The sequence below is a fragment of the Garra rufa genome, chromosome 14 (assembly GCF_049309525.1).
Source record: "Garra rufa chromosome 14, GarRuf1.0, whole genome shotgun sequence".
NCBI lineage: Eukaryota > Metazoa > Chordata > Actinopteri > Cypriniformes > Cyprinidae > Garra > Garra rufa.
The window spans coordinates 19634868-19650995 of NC_133374.1; the positions used below are offsets into that span (position 1 = coordinate 19634868).

The 16128-nt window shown below is 28.9% G+C and overlaps 1 protein-coding gene across 1 annotated transcript in view; it reads left to right on the plus strand.

Annotated features, from left to right (window-relative positions):
* Positions 1–5130, plus strand: part of mettl16 (methyltransferase 16, N6-methyladenosine) — a 45596-nt gene extending 40466 nt beyond the window's left edge. Inside the window, exons 9-10 of the mRNA XM_073818141.1 lie at positions 2660–2833; positions 4509–5130. Of these exons, the coding sequence (XP_073674242.1) occupies positions 2660–2833; positions 4509–4994 (660 nt within the window). The 3' untranslated portion in view covers positions 4995–5130. The remainder of the gene's footprint in view (positions 1–2659; positions 2834–4508) is intronic.
* Positions 5131–16128: the final 10998 nt, after the last annotated feature.

Below are 16128 nucleotides of genomic sequence, written 5' to 3' on the forward strand. Positions count from 1 at the left end.
AAGTGTTTTAATACTAGGATTTAGGGGACGTCCTCTGACAATGACAGTGACCCTGTGTGAAACCATCATTTGATCGCTGTCTGCTGAGACATGACAAATTTGACAAATGGCAAAGCCAGCAACTTCAGCACAGGGAGTTATTCAGACACTAGTCTGTCCCTAAATTCAATTTGCTTAATGTAGTTAATCCTATACGAGGAAAATAGTTAAGATGTATAGCCTAGTGTGTGCTAAATGTGTTGCTTATTCTGACAGGACAGAAGCAATGGGGTGTTGAGTAGAGCAAGATCCTGTGATGGATGCCAGATTAGAGGTGTGCTTTGTCTTGTATTACGATTATCACTCACCAGAGATCATTACACAATTGAAAGCAGCCCATGACAGCCCACAGGAGGAATACATATGAGAGATGTGGGTCACTGATGGAGTAAATGATGGGTGTGGTGTGTTTTTTTTGGTGCTGAGGGGGTCAAACTATTGGCTTGTGATGAGTCATGTTGTCCGTTTATCTGCTCCAACAACAGATGCTCTGTTAGAGAGAGGAGCAGAGAGGCATGTGACTGAAGCAATGCTGTGAAATCACTACGACGAGAGCTGGAAAAGTCAAATATGACTGCTGTGTCTCAGTAGGACATGATTCAGTGTTTACGTTACATCAGAAATTACTCTACGTACAAGATCATACTCGTACTACACTGAGCTGTTCAGCTCCTCACACTCATTATTAGTTTCTATGGCAACACTCATAATGTTGAGTGACAAAATTAATCCTTGGGCAGTTTCGCTGTGGACACTTATTCACTGCATTCATTCATGAATATATTCTTTAGCAAAATGTGGTAATGGTAACACTCGTTTTAAAATGGCATATGAAGCAGAAATGTCTAGAGACTGGAACCCAGCTATCTTTAATGTGAAAGGCCAATTAGCTTTATTTTTACAGAGAAATCTGCACCTAATTTTTGTCTTGTAAAATTTTTTAAGAACTATATAAAACATTTTTTTTAGTATTTATTTATATACTATTAATTTTAATATTTTGAATTAGCTTTTTATCTTTTTAGCTTCAAAAATAACTATTTTAAATCATATTTAAATGTTCATTTTTAAAACTTTTTTTTTTGTAATTTTGTGCTTTGTCCTTTTTTTTAAGCTTTATATATTTCAATTTTAGTAATTCATCTTATTTTAATTTATTTAGCTGCCAAGGCAACATTTTTAATATTTGTTTTTAAAGTTGTACGTTTTTTATTTAAATTTTTGAGTAATTAATGTCATTAATTATTATTACATTTAAAAATTTAATAATAATAATAATTGTAATTATTTTGTTTAATAATAATAATTAAATACTACTACTGCTGCTGCTACTACTATTATTATTGAATAATAAAAATGGTTATTTTAATGTTAGTTAATATTAATAAAAATGTAATAATAAAAATAATAATTGTTGTTATTATTATTGTTATTATTACTTTAATAATAATTAAATACTACTACTACTACTGATAAAAAATATAATTAGTTAAATAATAATAATAATAAATAATAATTACTTTAAAATAATTGTAATTTTGTTAATTATTCAGTAATAATAACAATAATAATACAAATAATGTTAATGTTAGTTAATAGTAATAAAATGAATAATAAATAAAAATTAATATTAATAATATATAATAATAATAATAATAAGGTAATAATAAATTAATAATAATTTAATAGTAAATAGTTAACAATAATCATAATTAATTATTATTACCTTATTTAATAATATTAGCTAACAATAATGATAGTATAATAATTTATTCAATAATAATTTTATAATATTAAATTTTTATTATTATTGAATAATTAACAAAATAATAGTATTTCTTATTTTAATGTTAGTTAATAATATTTGTTATAATAATAATAATAATAATAATAATAATAATAATAATGGATGTTATTATTATTATTATTATTACAGATTTATTAGCATTATTATCATTATTATTATTAATAATAATAATACCATTAATGTTTAATTGATTCATACTAATAATAATGAATTAGCTTTTTATATTTTTAGCGTGCATTTTAATTTTAAAATTAGACTATTTTAAATAATATTTAAATGTAATTATTTTAAAACATTTTTGGAATTGTATGCATTTTGTCATTTTATATATGTCAATTTTAATAATTTTTAGTAATTCAGCTTAGGCTTAGATTTTAATTTATTCAGCTGCCAAGGCAACATTTTTAATTTTTGTTTTTAAAGTTTAAGTTTTCTTTTCATTTTAAATTGTATTTGATGAACATGAGTGCCACAAGGACTCCAGATATATCGTTAAATTCATTAAAGGCCAAGGTGAACTTTGTGTTTTGCTGCCCTCTATTGGCCACCTTTACTAAAACACATTAAAGGGATAGTTCACCCAAAAATGAAAATTCTGTCATTAATTACTCAACCTCATGTTGTTCCAAACATGTACGACCTTTGTTCGTCTTCACAACACAAATTAAGATCTTTTTGATTAAATCTGAGAGCTTTCTTACACATAAGAGAGAAATTGTTGAATAAAGTCGTAATTTTTGTAGACTGTAAACTGACATGTAAACACTCTGAAGTTAACTGACAAAAACTAATTTCCTTCTAAATCTCTCTTAGTCCCCTCCCTGTAAGAAGCGTAAGCTGGAGAAAGCCCGTAAGCCCCTCACCTTCACTGTACTGAAGCCCACCGTGGTGGAGCTCCAGACACAGGCGCCCAGCATTGGCTGCACCGACACCAGCCCCACAGAGAGTGTGTCTGTCTGGCTGGAGAAAATACTCACAGACCTGAAGGTAAACAGAAAGAGGAAAATGGATAGGATTTATTTTCAGACATTGATGTGTTTCCAATTATTTTATCAGGGATAAGTTGTAAGTTAAGTAAAAAAAATTTCATAAAAAATTAAATAATAATAATAATAATAATGAAAGAATAATAATAATTATGTAATTACCATAATAACAACAGTAATTGTTACTGTTATTATTTTAGGTTCTTCTTCGTATTATTAAATAATCAACTAAATAAAAATTGTTAAATAGTAATAATAATTGTTATTTGTTACTTTATTTAATATTAAATACTACTAATACTAATATTATAATAAGTAGTTTAATAATAATGATAATGTTATTACTTTAACATTAATCATTATTACTGAATAATTAACCAAATAAAATTGTTATTTTAATGTTAGTTAATATTGATAATTATTGCCTTATTTAATAATTATTCTTAACTTATATTAATAATAATAATACAATTTAATAATAGATAGTTAATTATTATTACCTAACATTAATCATATTATTATTGTTGTTGAATAACAAAAAAAAATAATGTTAGTTATTAATAATTAGATAATAATAATAATATAATATTTAAATAATAATAGTTAAATAATAGTAATGATGATCAATTATTATTACTTTGTTGTTTAATAATAATAATTAAGTAAAATTAATAATACAAATTAAATAATAATGATTGAATAATAAACAGTTATAATAATTGAAAAACTCAATAATAATTTAATAATAAATGGTTTAATTATTATTATTATATTATTACTTTATTTAATATTAATAATTAAATACTACTAATAACTGTAATAACTAGTTAAACAACAATAATAATAATGATAATTAATTGTTATTATTACTTTTTTAACTAACATTAATCATTGTTATTATTGAATAATTAACTTAATAAAACTGGTAATTTTATGATTAATAATACTAAATTAATAGTATTACTACTAATAATGTAATAATTAAATAATAATTTAATAATAAAGTTATTATTAAATAATAAAGGGGTACAATAATAATTGAATAAGTAATAATAATTAATAATAGTTTATTATTAACTGACATTAATAATAATAATAATAATTATTATTATTATTATTATTAAATAACAAATAAAACTTAAACATACTTTAATGTTAGTTAATAATAAAAAATAATAATAATAATTTATTAACTTAATGCTTTAATGATAAATAGTTAACCAATAATAGTAATACAATGATTAAATAACAAATATAATAATAGATTAACTAACATTAATCATATTATTTTTATTATTATTATTATTGAATAATTCAAATATATTGTTCGTTAATAATAATAATAATACTTAAATACTAATTTAATAAATAGTTATTAATAGTAATAATAATGTATGTTGTTATTAGCATAGATTAATAATAATAATAATAATACCATTAATTACAGTAACAACAGTCATTGTTACGTTATTATTTTAGGTTATGATTATTGTTGTTATGATTATTATTATTAAATAATTGACATTATTAATAACTACTAATAAGATACTATTAGGTTATGTTTATTGTTATTATTATTAAAAAATAATGAACAAAAACTCAAAGGTATTTATTGTAGCTTTAATATGGGGACAGTGGCTGATAGAAGTGTTCAACATGAAACTTCTCATCTTCAGATACTTCATAAGCGGGTTCCTTGTGGAGAGGCCGAGCTCAGCCTCTTCCTGACAGCAGTGGAGAACACCTGGATCCACACGCGGCAGAAGAGACGAGAACAAGGACGACATCTCCGAGAGCTCCCTAGAGCACAGCCCACCTCCACCTACAGCACAGATGCCTCCGCTCCATCTGTCCCCGACACAGACGCTCCAACAGCAGAGAGCAGCAACGGGGAGAAGAAGGATGAGCAGCAAGACCCAGAGAAAAGTGACGACGTCCCGATGGAGTCCCCCACTGAACCAAAGGAGGTGGTCGTTGGCGGTCCTCAAAACCCAGAGACGGTCCAGCACTTTCTCTTCAAGTGCCTGGTGAACGTGAAGGAGGAAGAGAAGGATGTGGTGGTGGAGATGCATTGGGTTGAAGGGCAGAATAAAGATCTGATGAACCAGCTCTGCACTTGCTTGAAGAACACTCTCTTTCGACAGGTAGCCAAACCGACCTAACACTTTCAGATTCAACACATACAACTGGAAAAGCCACCAAATAAACAAAACTCTACATTGACAGATGTTTTATTAGCAACTGATCAGACTTGTGATCAGAATTTTTATTACGTTTGTAATAAAATATTTTAAATAATTTTGTTGTTAGTGGTTTTTTCACTTTGGTTAAATGCACAGAAATTAATTTTATTTAGGTTGTTCTTATTTATTTTATTTACATTTCTATTTTTATTTTATTCACATTTTTACTGTAGATTTTAATGCCTGGCAATTATATATAATTATAATAATATCACAATTTTCTTAAGGTCACAATGAAATGGAAGTAGTGATTTTTTTATCAGATGATGTGGTAATGACATTTTGAGACATTGAGGTAAAATTTTTTTTTGCTAAAATTAAACATGCGTTGATGAATTGTTCACAGTAAGATCTGTAATATGCATTTATTATTATTAATAACATTAATAATATAAAAAATTATATAGTTACCATTAATGATAATACCTACAGTAATTGCTTATTGTTATGATTATTTACAGTTATGTTTATTATTATTATTATTATTATTATTATTATTAATATTATTATAATAAAAAAATATTTAATAATTATTATTAACTAACATTCATAATCTATAATAATAAAAATAGCAGCCATTATTATTATTTATAATAAAAGTAATAATAATGATATGTATTGTCATTGTTGTTATTAAATAATTAACAAAATAAAAAACTTGTTATTTTATATTGGTTAATAAATAAATAAATAATATAATAATAATAATAGTAGATATTTAATTATATAATTATTAACTAACATTAATAATAATCTATAACAGCTATTATTATTGTTAATAATATGAGTATTGTCATTATTAAATAATTAACAAAATACTTTATGTTGGTTAATAAATAATAATAATCTGATAATTCTGATAAGTCAGTTAAATAAATAAAAGTTAAATAATAAAATAATAAATAAATAGTTACTACTTTATTTAATAATAATTATTAACTAACATTAATAATAATCAATTCTAATAATAACAGCCATTATTATTATCAACAATAATAATAATATGCGTATTATCATTATTATTTAATAATTATTATTAAATAATAATAATCTTTTCTGATAATAACAACAGCCATTATTATTATTAACAATAATACTAGTTCTAAGACTACTACTAATAATAATGAGTATTAATATTATTTTATTGTTATTTTATGTGGGTAAATAATTAAATAATAATACGTTATTTTACTTTAATGATTATTAATAACTAACATTATTAATAATAATCTATTTGTTATTATTATTAATTATTAATAATAACATTAATAATAACAATAATAATAATAAAAACGTGAATATTTTTAATGCTAAGTTTAAAGATATTAATGGATCCACTGTTTAGATTTTATTTTTTTTTTACTTTACGTAATTTTCTGATGAACAATATGCTTTGGATTAGATTTTTTCAAAAAAACATTTTGCATTTCTCAGAAGTTTTATAAAAATTTAAATCATTTTATTATTTTCAATTTTAAATCAATTAGACATTTTAAGGTAAAAAAATGTAGCTAAAAATGAAACGTATGAATTAATTGTTCACAGTGAGACCATATTCTAAATATGCATTTAGAAAAAATGATGATTTTTTTTTAAACTACACAATTTTTTACTAAACTATATGCTTTAGATTAGATTTATTTAAAAAATACATTTCTCATAAGTTTTATAAAATATAAAAATATGATAAATGTTTTGGCTTTCTCTTACGCTTTTGCATGTAATTTTTATATAATAAAAAATATATTATTTAAATACATTTTTAAACTTTTTTTTATTAGTTAATAGTAACTTTTGATCCTGAATTGAACTAATTCAAACCCAGCAATAGCTTCCTGCTTTTACAAATCCTGGTCAAAGATTGTCAACACATATTCCTTAGACATAAAATATCTGGAAAGCCAAATAACCCAGTAACAGGATGTCTTCCTTTGCATTTCCTGTCTCTGGAATGCTTTTTGGTAATTTCACAGGAAGTTTGAGTTAGTGTAAACGTCCTGCGAGGAGCAGGCCTTCATAACAGGAAGCGGTAGCAGCAGCAGAGAGGACCACGAGCAGATAACGTGCGCCGGGAGTCACGTGAAGCTTTCCCAGGGTAAACAAGCTCCTACTCTAATTGCCCCGGGAGCAGCTTCTTAAGTTAAAGCAGGAGTTTATTCACCGTTTCCTTGCATGTGAGAGTCATATGAAAGTCTGAGGGTGAAGCAGGTTTATGAGAGTGTTTGTTTACCCTTTGCTTTGACCTTTTCAAGAGATTAAAAGGAAATGAAGAATGACTTGACATGTGCATAGCGGCCCAACCACAAAGCAACAGGATTTTGGGTTCTTGTGGAAGGCTGTTTCTTCTATCAGAGAGACGCGAACAGAAATTTTCCGCTGTTCTTGTAATGTTTTCCCTTTGGATGAAATCAGATACATTGGTTTGAATACGTGTGCAATAGCTCTTTAAAAAGTCAACGGCAGAAAAAGTTCAGAAACAGTGGCGAAAGGTTACTAGACTTTTTTCCACATTTCTGGAAATGTCTATGTAATTTGAATATGTTCTAAATTAAAATAAATGCTGTTCTTTTTAATGTTTTATTCATCAATGAAAAAAAAAACATTCTAATATAAATCAGCATATTAGAATGATTTCTAAAGGATCATATAACACTGAAGACTGGAGTAATGATGCTGAAAATTCAGCTTTGCATCAGAGGAATAAATTCTATTTTAAAGTATATTAACATAGAAAACCACTATTTTAAATTGCAAAAATATTTCACAATATTACTGTTTTTCAAAAAAATTTGAATCAAATAAATGCAGCCTTGATGAGCAGAAAAGTCTTCAAAAGACATCAATTAATGCATTGCAACATTCAAAATTTCTGTCCTCTCTGTGTCACCAGACCCTTTTCTCCATCTCTGCTACTCTCTCCTTTTCTTCAAGACTCCCTACTGTCCTGCAGTACACTGTCTCACCGGTTACCATGGATACTGTCACATGACTCACCCTTTATTCAGTCAGCACATGTATCATGGCAGCAAGGAAAGATTCAGTGGTACTTTAATAGGATCTCGGGTTAAATAGGGCAGCAGAGTGAACTAGTGTTTACTGCCATAAACGGTAATTTTCTACTGAACAATATGCTTTGGATTACATTTATTTAAAAAAATGCATTTTTCAGAAGTTTTATTTAAAAAATTAAATATTTAAAAAAAAAAATGTTTTGGCTTTCTTGAGTGCTTTTGCGTTTATTTTTTTATAATAACAAAAAAAACATTTAAATACATGTTTTAACTATTTTTGTTATCAATAGTTTTAATAATTGTTAATTAATAAACACATAAGGACATTTATGGCATACATTTACTGCCATAAAGATATATTTCTATAGAAAGTTGCATATCTTTGGTGACAGAAAATGGTTCATTTTTATGAATTAGTGTTTATATGTAGTAGTGTAAGAGGCAAATAACCTTTAGTCAAATGTATAATACATAAACTACCAGTCAAAAGTTTTTGAACAGTAAGATTTTAAATGTTTTTTCTTCTGCTCACCAAGCCTGCATTTATTTGGTCCAAAGTACAGCATAAAAACAGTACAATTTTGTAATATTTTTACTTTTTAAAATACCTGTTTTCTATTTTAATATATTTTAAAATGAAATGTATTCATGTGATTTCAAATTGCATTGAATTTTTAGCATTACTCCAGTCACATGATCCTTCAAACATCATTCTATTATTCTGATTTGCTGCTCAAAAAACAAGAGTATTCATTTCTATAATTTCTTTCTCCAAATAAATGTTATGTTGTTATTATGTTGGTTAACAATAATAAATAAATAATAATTTGCTATTATTATTTTATTTAAAAATTATTATTATTAACTAACATTAATAATAATAATAATTTATTCTGATAATAACAGTAATTATTATTATTATTAACATTAATAATAATATTTTTTACTTAATTTTCTACTGAACAATATGCTTTGGGTTAGAAACATTTTGCATTCCTTCGAAGTTTTATAAAACTTTAAATCAATTTATCAAATTTAATTTAAAATAAATTTTATATCAATTAGACATCATGAGATCAAAATGTTTGCTAAAAATGAAACGTGTGGATGTTACAGATGGATCTGTAATATGCATTTAGAAAAAATAGTGAATTCTCATTTTATGCCAACTTCAAAGATGCATGAATGAATCCACAAATTATTTTTTCCCCTTCAGAAATCATTCTAATATTCTGATTTGCTGCTCAAAAAAACTTTTATTATTACTATTATGTTGAAAACAGATGAGTAGAATTTTTTCAGGTTTCTTCGATGAATAGAAAGTTCAGAAGAACAGCATTTATCTGAAATAGAAATCTTTTGTAACTAATGTCTTTATTATAATTTTTGATCAATTTAAAGCATCCTTGTTAATAAAAGTATTAATTTCTTTACCAAAAATAAATAAAACAATGTTTCTTGAAGAGCAAATCAGAACATTAGAATGATTTCTGAAGGATCATGTGACACTAACGACTGGAGTAATGATGCTGAAAGCAGTTATTGTAAATAGTATGAATATTTCACAATACTATTTTTGCTGTATTTTGGATCAAATAAATGCAGGCTTGGTGAGCAGAAGAGACTTCAAAAAACAAAAAATCTTACAGTTCAAAATCTTTTGACTGGTAGTATACATGAATAAATATTAGATTACACAAATGATTTGGATGTTTGTCACAGAAATTGTGTTTTGATAACAGCTAAATCATAGTGACAGTGCTCTTTAATGTCGCTGTGAACTGTTTATCGATACTCACTGTCTGTTTGAACGGTAAGTGACTCAATCACAAACAGCACCGCAGGCCGACCTGCAGGTTGCATTTTCGTTTTTACTTGGCGTGTAGAAGGCGCAGAATGACACCCATGTGAGCAGATACCATGCCTTGTGTGCCTGCTTTCCTATTGGCTGCTCTAATCTCATGTTTTATTAATAAGCCAGAGGCGTGTCATATGTAGGTGTATTGCGCAAAACCTGGATTTGACGTTTGTTTTTTTAAACGTTCTGCTTAGGCTTTTTAACCAGTGTAGAATTAACGTAGTTTTACACGGTTTACTTACCCTGTGTGGGTTTGTGTTTTATCGTAATTCGTCGAATACACCCGAGTGTTAAAGCGCGGCCACCTCCGTGTTTTGAAAGACCAGCATGCGCGGGGCGGGGCTTTGGTTTAGGGGGCGGAGCCAAACTGTCTGTACAATGGCCAGATATGTTGACTGAATAACCCGCCATCTTGTTGTGACTCCTCTACGTGCGTGGAAGAGTGACTTCAAGGGGGATCCAGTCACGTCTTTCCTTTTATTTTATTATTTTTTTTATAGACGAGAAGATTGGATCCCGAGCAGAAGCATTTGAATCGGTCTATTTAGCTTTTTTAATTCATTTTCTTTCCCGTTTTTGGACCATAACAAGACACAGAGATGAGTATCGAGACGCTTTTAGAAGCGGCGAAGTTTTTGGAATTGCAAGCCCTGCAACAACAGAAAGCACGTGGTAAGAAAGGGAAAAATTGGGGACGCAAGCCTTTGTGACAGGCTGAGGGTGGCTTTAATAAAGCAGTGTTGTTCTGTAATGTAACTAGTAGCCGGTTGAAATGAGACAATGTTGCACTGGATGTCAGTCACAGGTTACGTGATACTGGGAATCAGGCTTGAAATGCTATCTTGTTATAATAAGCCTGCAGTATAGTATGCTTACGTTTACTTTCTAATGTAGTAAATTGGTGTTTTCCGGATAGTAGCAGCATTGTAAGTAAAATGCAGAGAATGTAAGTTCACCTGCTTTCAATTCGTGAATACTTCATTGCAGTCACAGTGTGTCGATGTAGGAAAACATACCTGCTTGCTTTTAAGGGCGGTGGCTTACAAGTACGTGCGCGAATGCCACTTCAGTTGCGCTTTACATAATGACCCGCGTATCACATTACTCGGCTCTTGTTTGCACCCTCTTTGTAGAAATGACTGGATATAGTGTTTAGTTTTATTTTCGTACAGTGTTTGTAGCGCAATAGCGTGTGGTTTATTTATTTCACACTATTGTTTTCTCTCCCGCGCTGCATGCGACCACAGGCGCTTTCTGAATCGCCTCGGTGACGTGACGCCTTGGCCACGCCCCATAAGCGCTTTGGTGACGTGTCTGACATAACCACGCCCTCGAGTAAGATCCGCGTGGACATAGCCCTCCCCCTTCCCTCCATGTGCGCGCCAGGCGCTGCTCCTCTGTGCAGGGAGGGGGTTTACAACCAGAGGGAAAGTAGGACAGTAACCCCCTGCTTGCTTTTCCAAAATGTACTGCAATTATATAACACACTCCTGCAGTTTTGGATCATCGTGGGGCTCTAACAAACAATAGTGGAAGAATGGCATTCTCGGGAAGGATTTACATGAGGAGTTTGTTCAGTTGACAATCAGATCAGTTGAGATATTGATATAACAATGAATCAACTATTCATGAATATAATTAGCAAGTTGAATAAAGGAAACAATAAATACGTACAATATTTTGTGAGTATAAAAGGAACGATAAACGCATACAATATTTTGTTTAGCAATTGAACACTGTAATTGTTTTCATCACATTGTTATATTAATAATAGGAGGCAGTTCTATTCATATAGATAATCACACTTATTTCATAATGAATTAAGTTGACGTGAATATTATTATTATTATTTTTGCAAATTTTATACTTTTATATACATCATAACTTAATGCCTAATTGTTGTTGTTGTTGCTGATTGAATTCAAATGTATCACATTTTTTTGTATGACTGGGATATTATATTTTTATTTTATTTAGCATCTTTAGCTGTTTTTTATATTTTTTGGTTAATATATCATATACACTACCAGTCATTACATTCTTAATGTTTTATAAAGAAGTCTCTTCTGCTCACCAAGCCTGCATTTATTTTGTCCAAAGTACAGCTATTAAAAAAAATACTTTTTAAAATAACTTTTCTATTTAAATATATTTTAAAATGTAATTTATTCCTGTGATTTCAAAGCTAAATTTTTAGCATCATTACTCCAGTCACACAATCCTTTAGAAATCATTCTAATATTCTGATTTGCTGCTCAAAAAAACATTTATTATTATGTTGAAAACAGATGAGTAGATTTTTTTCTGGTTTCTTTGATAAATAGAAAGTTCAGAAGAACAGCATTTTTTTAAAATAGAAATGTTTTGTAACATTATAAATGTCTTTATCGTCAATTTTGTTCAATTTAAAGCCTCCATACAAAATAAAAGTATTATTAAAAAAAAAAAAAAGTTAATTATACTGACTCCAAGCTTGAATGGTGCAGTGTATAATGTTACAAAAGCTTTTAAAAAATTTTCAGATAAATGCTGATCTTTGGATCTTTCTATTCATCAGAGAATCCTGAAAAATGTCTCAATGTTTTAAATATTGATAATAATAATACAAATTGTGTCTTGAACAGCAAATCAGCATATTAGAATGATTTATGAAAGATCATGTGACACTGAAGACTGGAGTATTGATGCTGAAAATTCAGCTTTGATCACAGAAATAAATTACATTTTAAAATACATTCAAATAGAAAGCAGTTATTTTAAATGATTTTGCTGTATTTTGCATCAAATAAATGCAGGCTTGAAAAGGAAGCTTGTTTAAAAAACCAAAATCTTACTGTTCACAAACTTTTGACTGGTAGTGTATATTCTCATTATTTTTCTACTGACATGTATTTTACTCCAGTCAAAGCTTGCGATAGAAATCTTCACGATCAGTTTTACTTCTGTATGTTTCACCACAGCTTACTGTAATTCTACTCAGCATGTGACTCTGTAAAAGCATTCAGACAGCGGTTTGTAATGCTGGGCTGTAAATTGCATTGCACACTGCTGGACAGTCATTTCCTGTGTGCAGTTACACCTTTGCCCTCTATAGCTGTTAAATGCGTATCTACCAAAATACTTCAGACAATCAGGTGCTGTCCTGGGAAATTATGTAAAGAAACACTCAAGGGCTTCTATTTTCTGCTCATAAGCCACAATCAGAAGTATTTAAAGAAAAGTGAAACCTCACTACGCATTTATGCACGTGAGAGGTGTTTTTTTTCTCTCTTTTACTTAAAGATATCCATAGAGTGTCATTGGTCAGCTATTAACACAGCTCCAGTCATTGTCAGGAAACAAGTGTATTTTAATGGAAGGAACAGTCACATTTCACATGAAAGTCTTGCTGGTTCATGTGTATTGTGCTTCCTTGTGTATTCTGGTAATTGGTTGTTTGGTTCCATAGGAACTAGACATCCACCCCCCGTGCCTCTTTTCAGCAGGAGGAAGCGTGCTCTGTTCGAATAGCATAGTGGTGACTGGTGGGGGTGGATTGCTGTGCTGTGATTGGCTGAGATTAGCTCGGAGAACTTTCACCACCCCCTTTGCTGACACACACGCGATAAGAATGCCTGTCTTAAAAGTCTCATTATCCTCTGAGTGCACATGATTTGATGCTGTCCGGCTTTTCACCCTAATAAGATTCATGACGTGCCAGACGCACACACACACACACACACACACACACCTGTATCTAGGGCACTTTGTATACCTGTGATCTCTTTACTGCCCTGGGCGTTAAGAGGATTGTTTTTAAATGGTAGCATTAGGTTGCCCAGTGATTCATTTTTTGATATTTTGATTGGCGGAAATGAAGGTGCCTAATGAGTTTTCTTCAGTGTTATATTGGTTGTATTTTATTTATTTTTTTAAGGTTTTTGACCAATTTGGGTCATTATATGTAACATTAGGCGAGTAGTTAGTTGGAATAATAAAGGCAGTAATGTAAGGGACGTACAGATAGCTTTTGGAGTGACTTGACTTGGATTAACCATAAAACCGCTGATCGGGATAATTCTCCTTCAACCCCACAACAGTGAGCTAATATCTAAAAGCACTTTAGCCGAGCAAAGCCCAAGAGTTTATCAGGTGAATTCAGTGGTAATGCGATTTATACTGTTTTAGTGTAGGTAACATGGTTGAACGAAATGAAACCAAAATCAGTTTTTGATCTAGAGTTGCAAAATGATTAGTTGGAATTAATTGATTCAAAATAGAATTTTATGTTTGCATACTATATATGCAACTGTGTATATTTATTATGCATATATAAATACACACACATATGTATATATTTAAAAAAATATTTTTATGTATTGTATTTATATGTAAACATATTTTCCTTAATATGTGTATTTATATATACATAATAAATCTACACAGTACACATATAGTATGCAAACAAACTTTTATTTTAGATTGATTAATTGCGACTAATCGCTTTGCAGCTCTATTTTGATCTCTCTCTCCCTCTCTCCCTCTCTCTCTATATATATATACTGCCATTCAAAAAGTAAAGATTTTTAATGTTTCTTTAAAGAATTTTCTTATGCTCATCAAGGCTGCATTTAATTGGTCAAAAATATTGAAAACATAGTAATATTGTGAAATATTATTACAGTTTAAAATAATGATTTTCTATTGTAATATATTTTAAAATATAATTTATTCCTGCGATGCAAAGCAGAATTTTCATCAGCCATTTCTCCAGTCTTCAGTGTCACATGATCCTTCAGAAATCATTCTAATATACTGATTTATTACTTTTATTAGCAACAGTTGTGCTGCTTAATATTTTTTGGAACCTGTGATTGTTAGATGAATAACAGGTTCAAAAGAACAGCATTTATTCAAAATATAAATCTTTTCTAACAATATAAGTCTTTACTATCACTTTTTTATCAATTTAACACAACCTTGCTGAATAAAAGTATTAATTTCCTTAAAAAAAAAAAGAATAAAAAATTGTTGACCACAAACTTAAAAAAAAAAGATTTCTATTTTAAATCAATTCTTTTGTTTGCTAAAAAATCAGCTTTGCATAACTAGAATAAATTACATTTTAAAATATATTCACACAAAAAACAGTTATTTTACATTAAAATAATATTTCACAATATTGTTTTTTTTTTTCTTCTGGATTTTTGATCAAATAAATGCAGCCTTGATAAGCATAAGAAACGTCTTTAAAAAAAACATTAAAAATCTTGCTGATCCCAAACCTCTGAACGGAGATATATATATATATATATATATATATATATTTTGTCAGTAAGAAATTAACACTTCCATTCAACGAAGACGCTTTTAATAATCATTTAATAAAAGTGATGAAGATTTTATTTTAAAAAGATGCTGTTCTTTTGAACTTTATATTAATCAAAGAATCCAGAATTTTTGTTTTTACAAAAATATTCAACATTGATAATAATAAGTGTTTTTTTTTAGTAGCAAATTAGCATATTAGAATAATTTCTAAAGAATTATGTGACACTGCAAACTGAAGTAATGATGCTGAAATTTTGCTTTGCCACCACAGAGATAAATTACATTTTAAAATATAAAAAAATACAAAACAGTTGTTTTAAGTTGTACTAATATTTCACAATATTACTGTTTTTATTGTATTTTTGATCACATAAATGCAGCCTTTGTGAGCAAAGATGTTCAAAAATGTTACTGACCCCAACCTTTTCAATTTCAGTGTATATATTAATTTTATTTTCATTAAATGTTTTCCAACAGTCAGACAAAAAAGTAGTCCCACCCCCAAAACTCAAGTCATTGATTGAGTCAGTGTTGCCATGTCAGACTGCTCAAACAAACACAGTAGTGTTGAATATGCCACAGTATTGACGTTTTTCAGGAAGATCAACCTACATGGGTTACTTTTAGTTGCTTTGGTTTGCACATTAAACTGGGGATAAACGTTTAACTAAAAAAAGTAACAGAATGTTTTTTAGTCTGACACCAATCCTTTCACCTAAAATAGATGTAGCTTCCTTAATTGCTTTAATATTGAACAGCAGTGGAAGTCTTTTAGTGCATCACGTGCTGTAGTTCTAGTTCTCTTCTTTGACTGAAAAAGCTGTTTGTGTGTCTCTACTGTTTCTTAAACGGTGTCAAGTCGGGTGCAACAGCA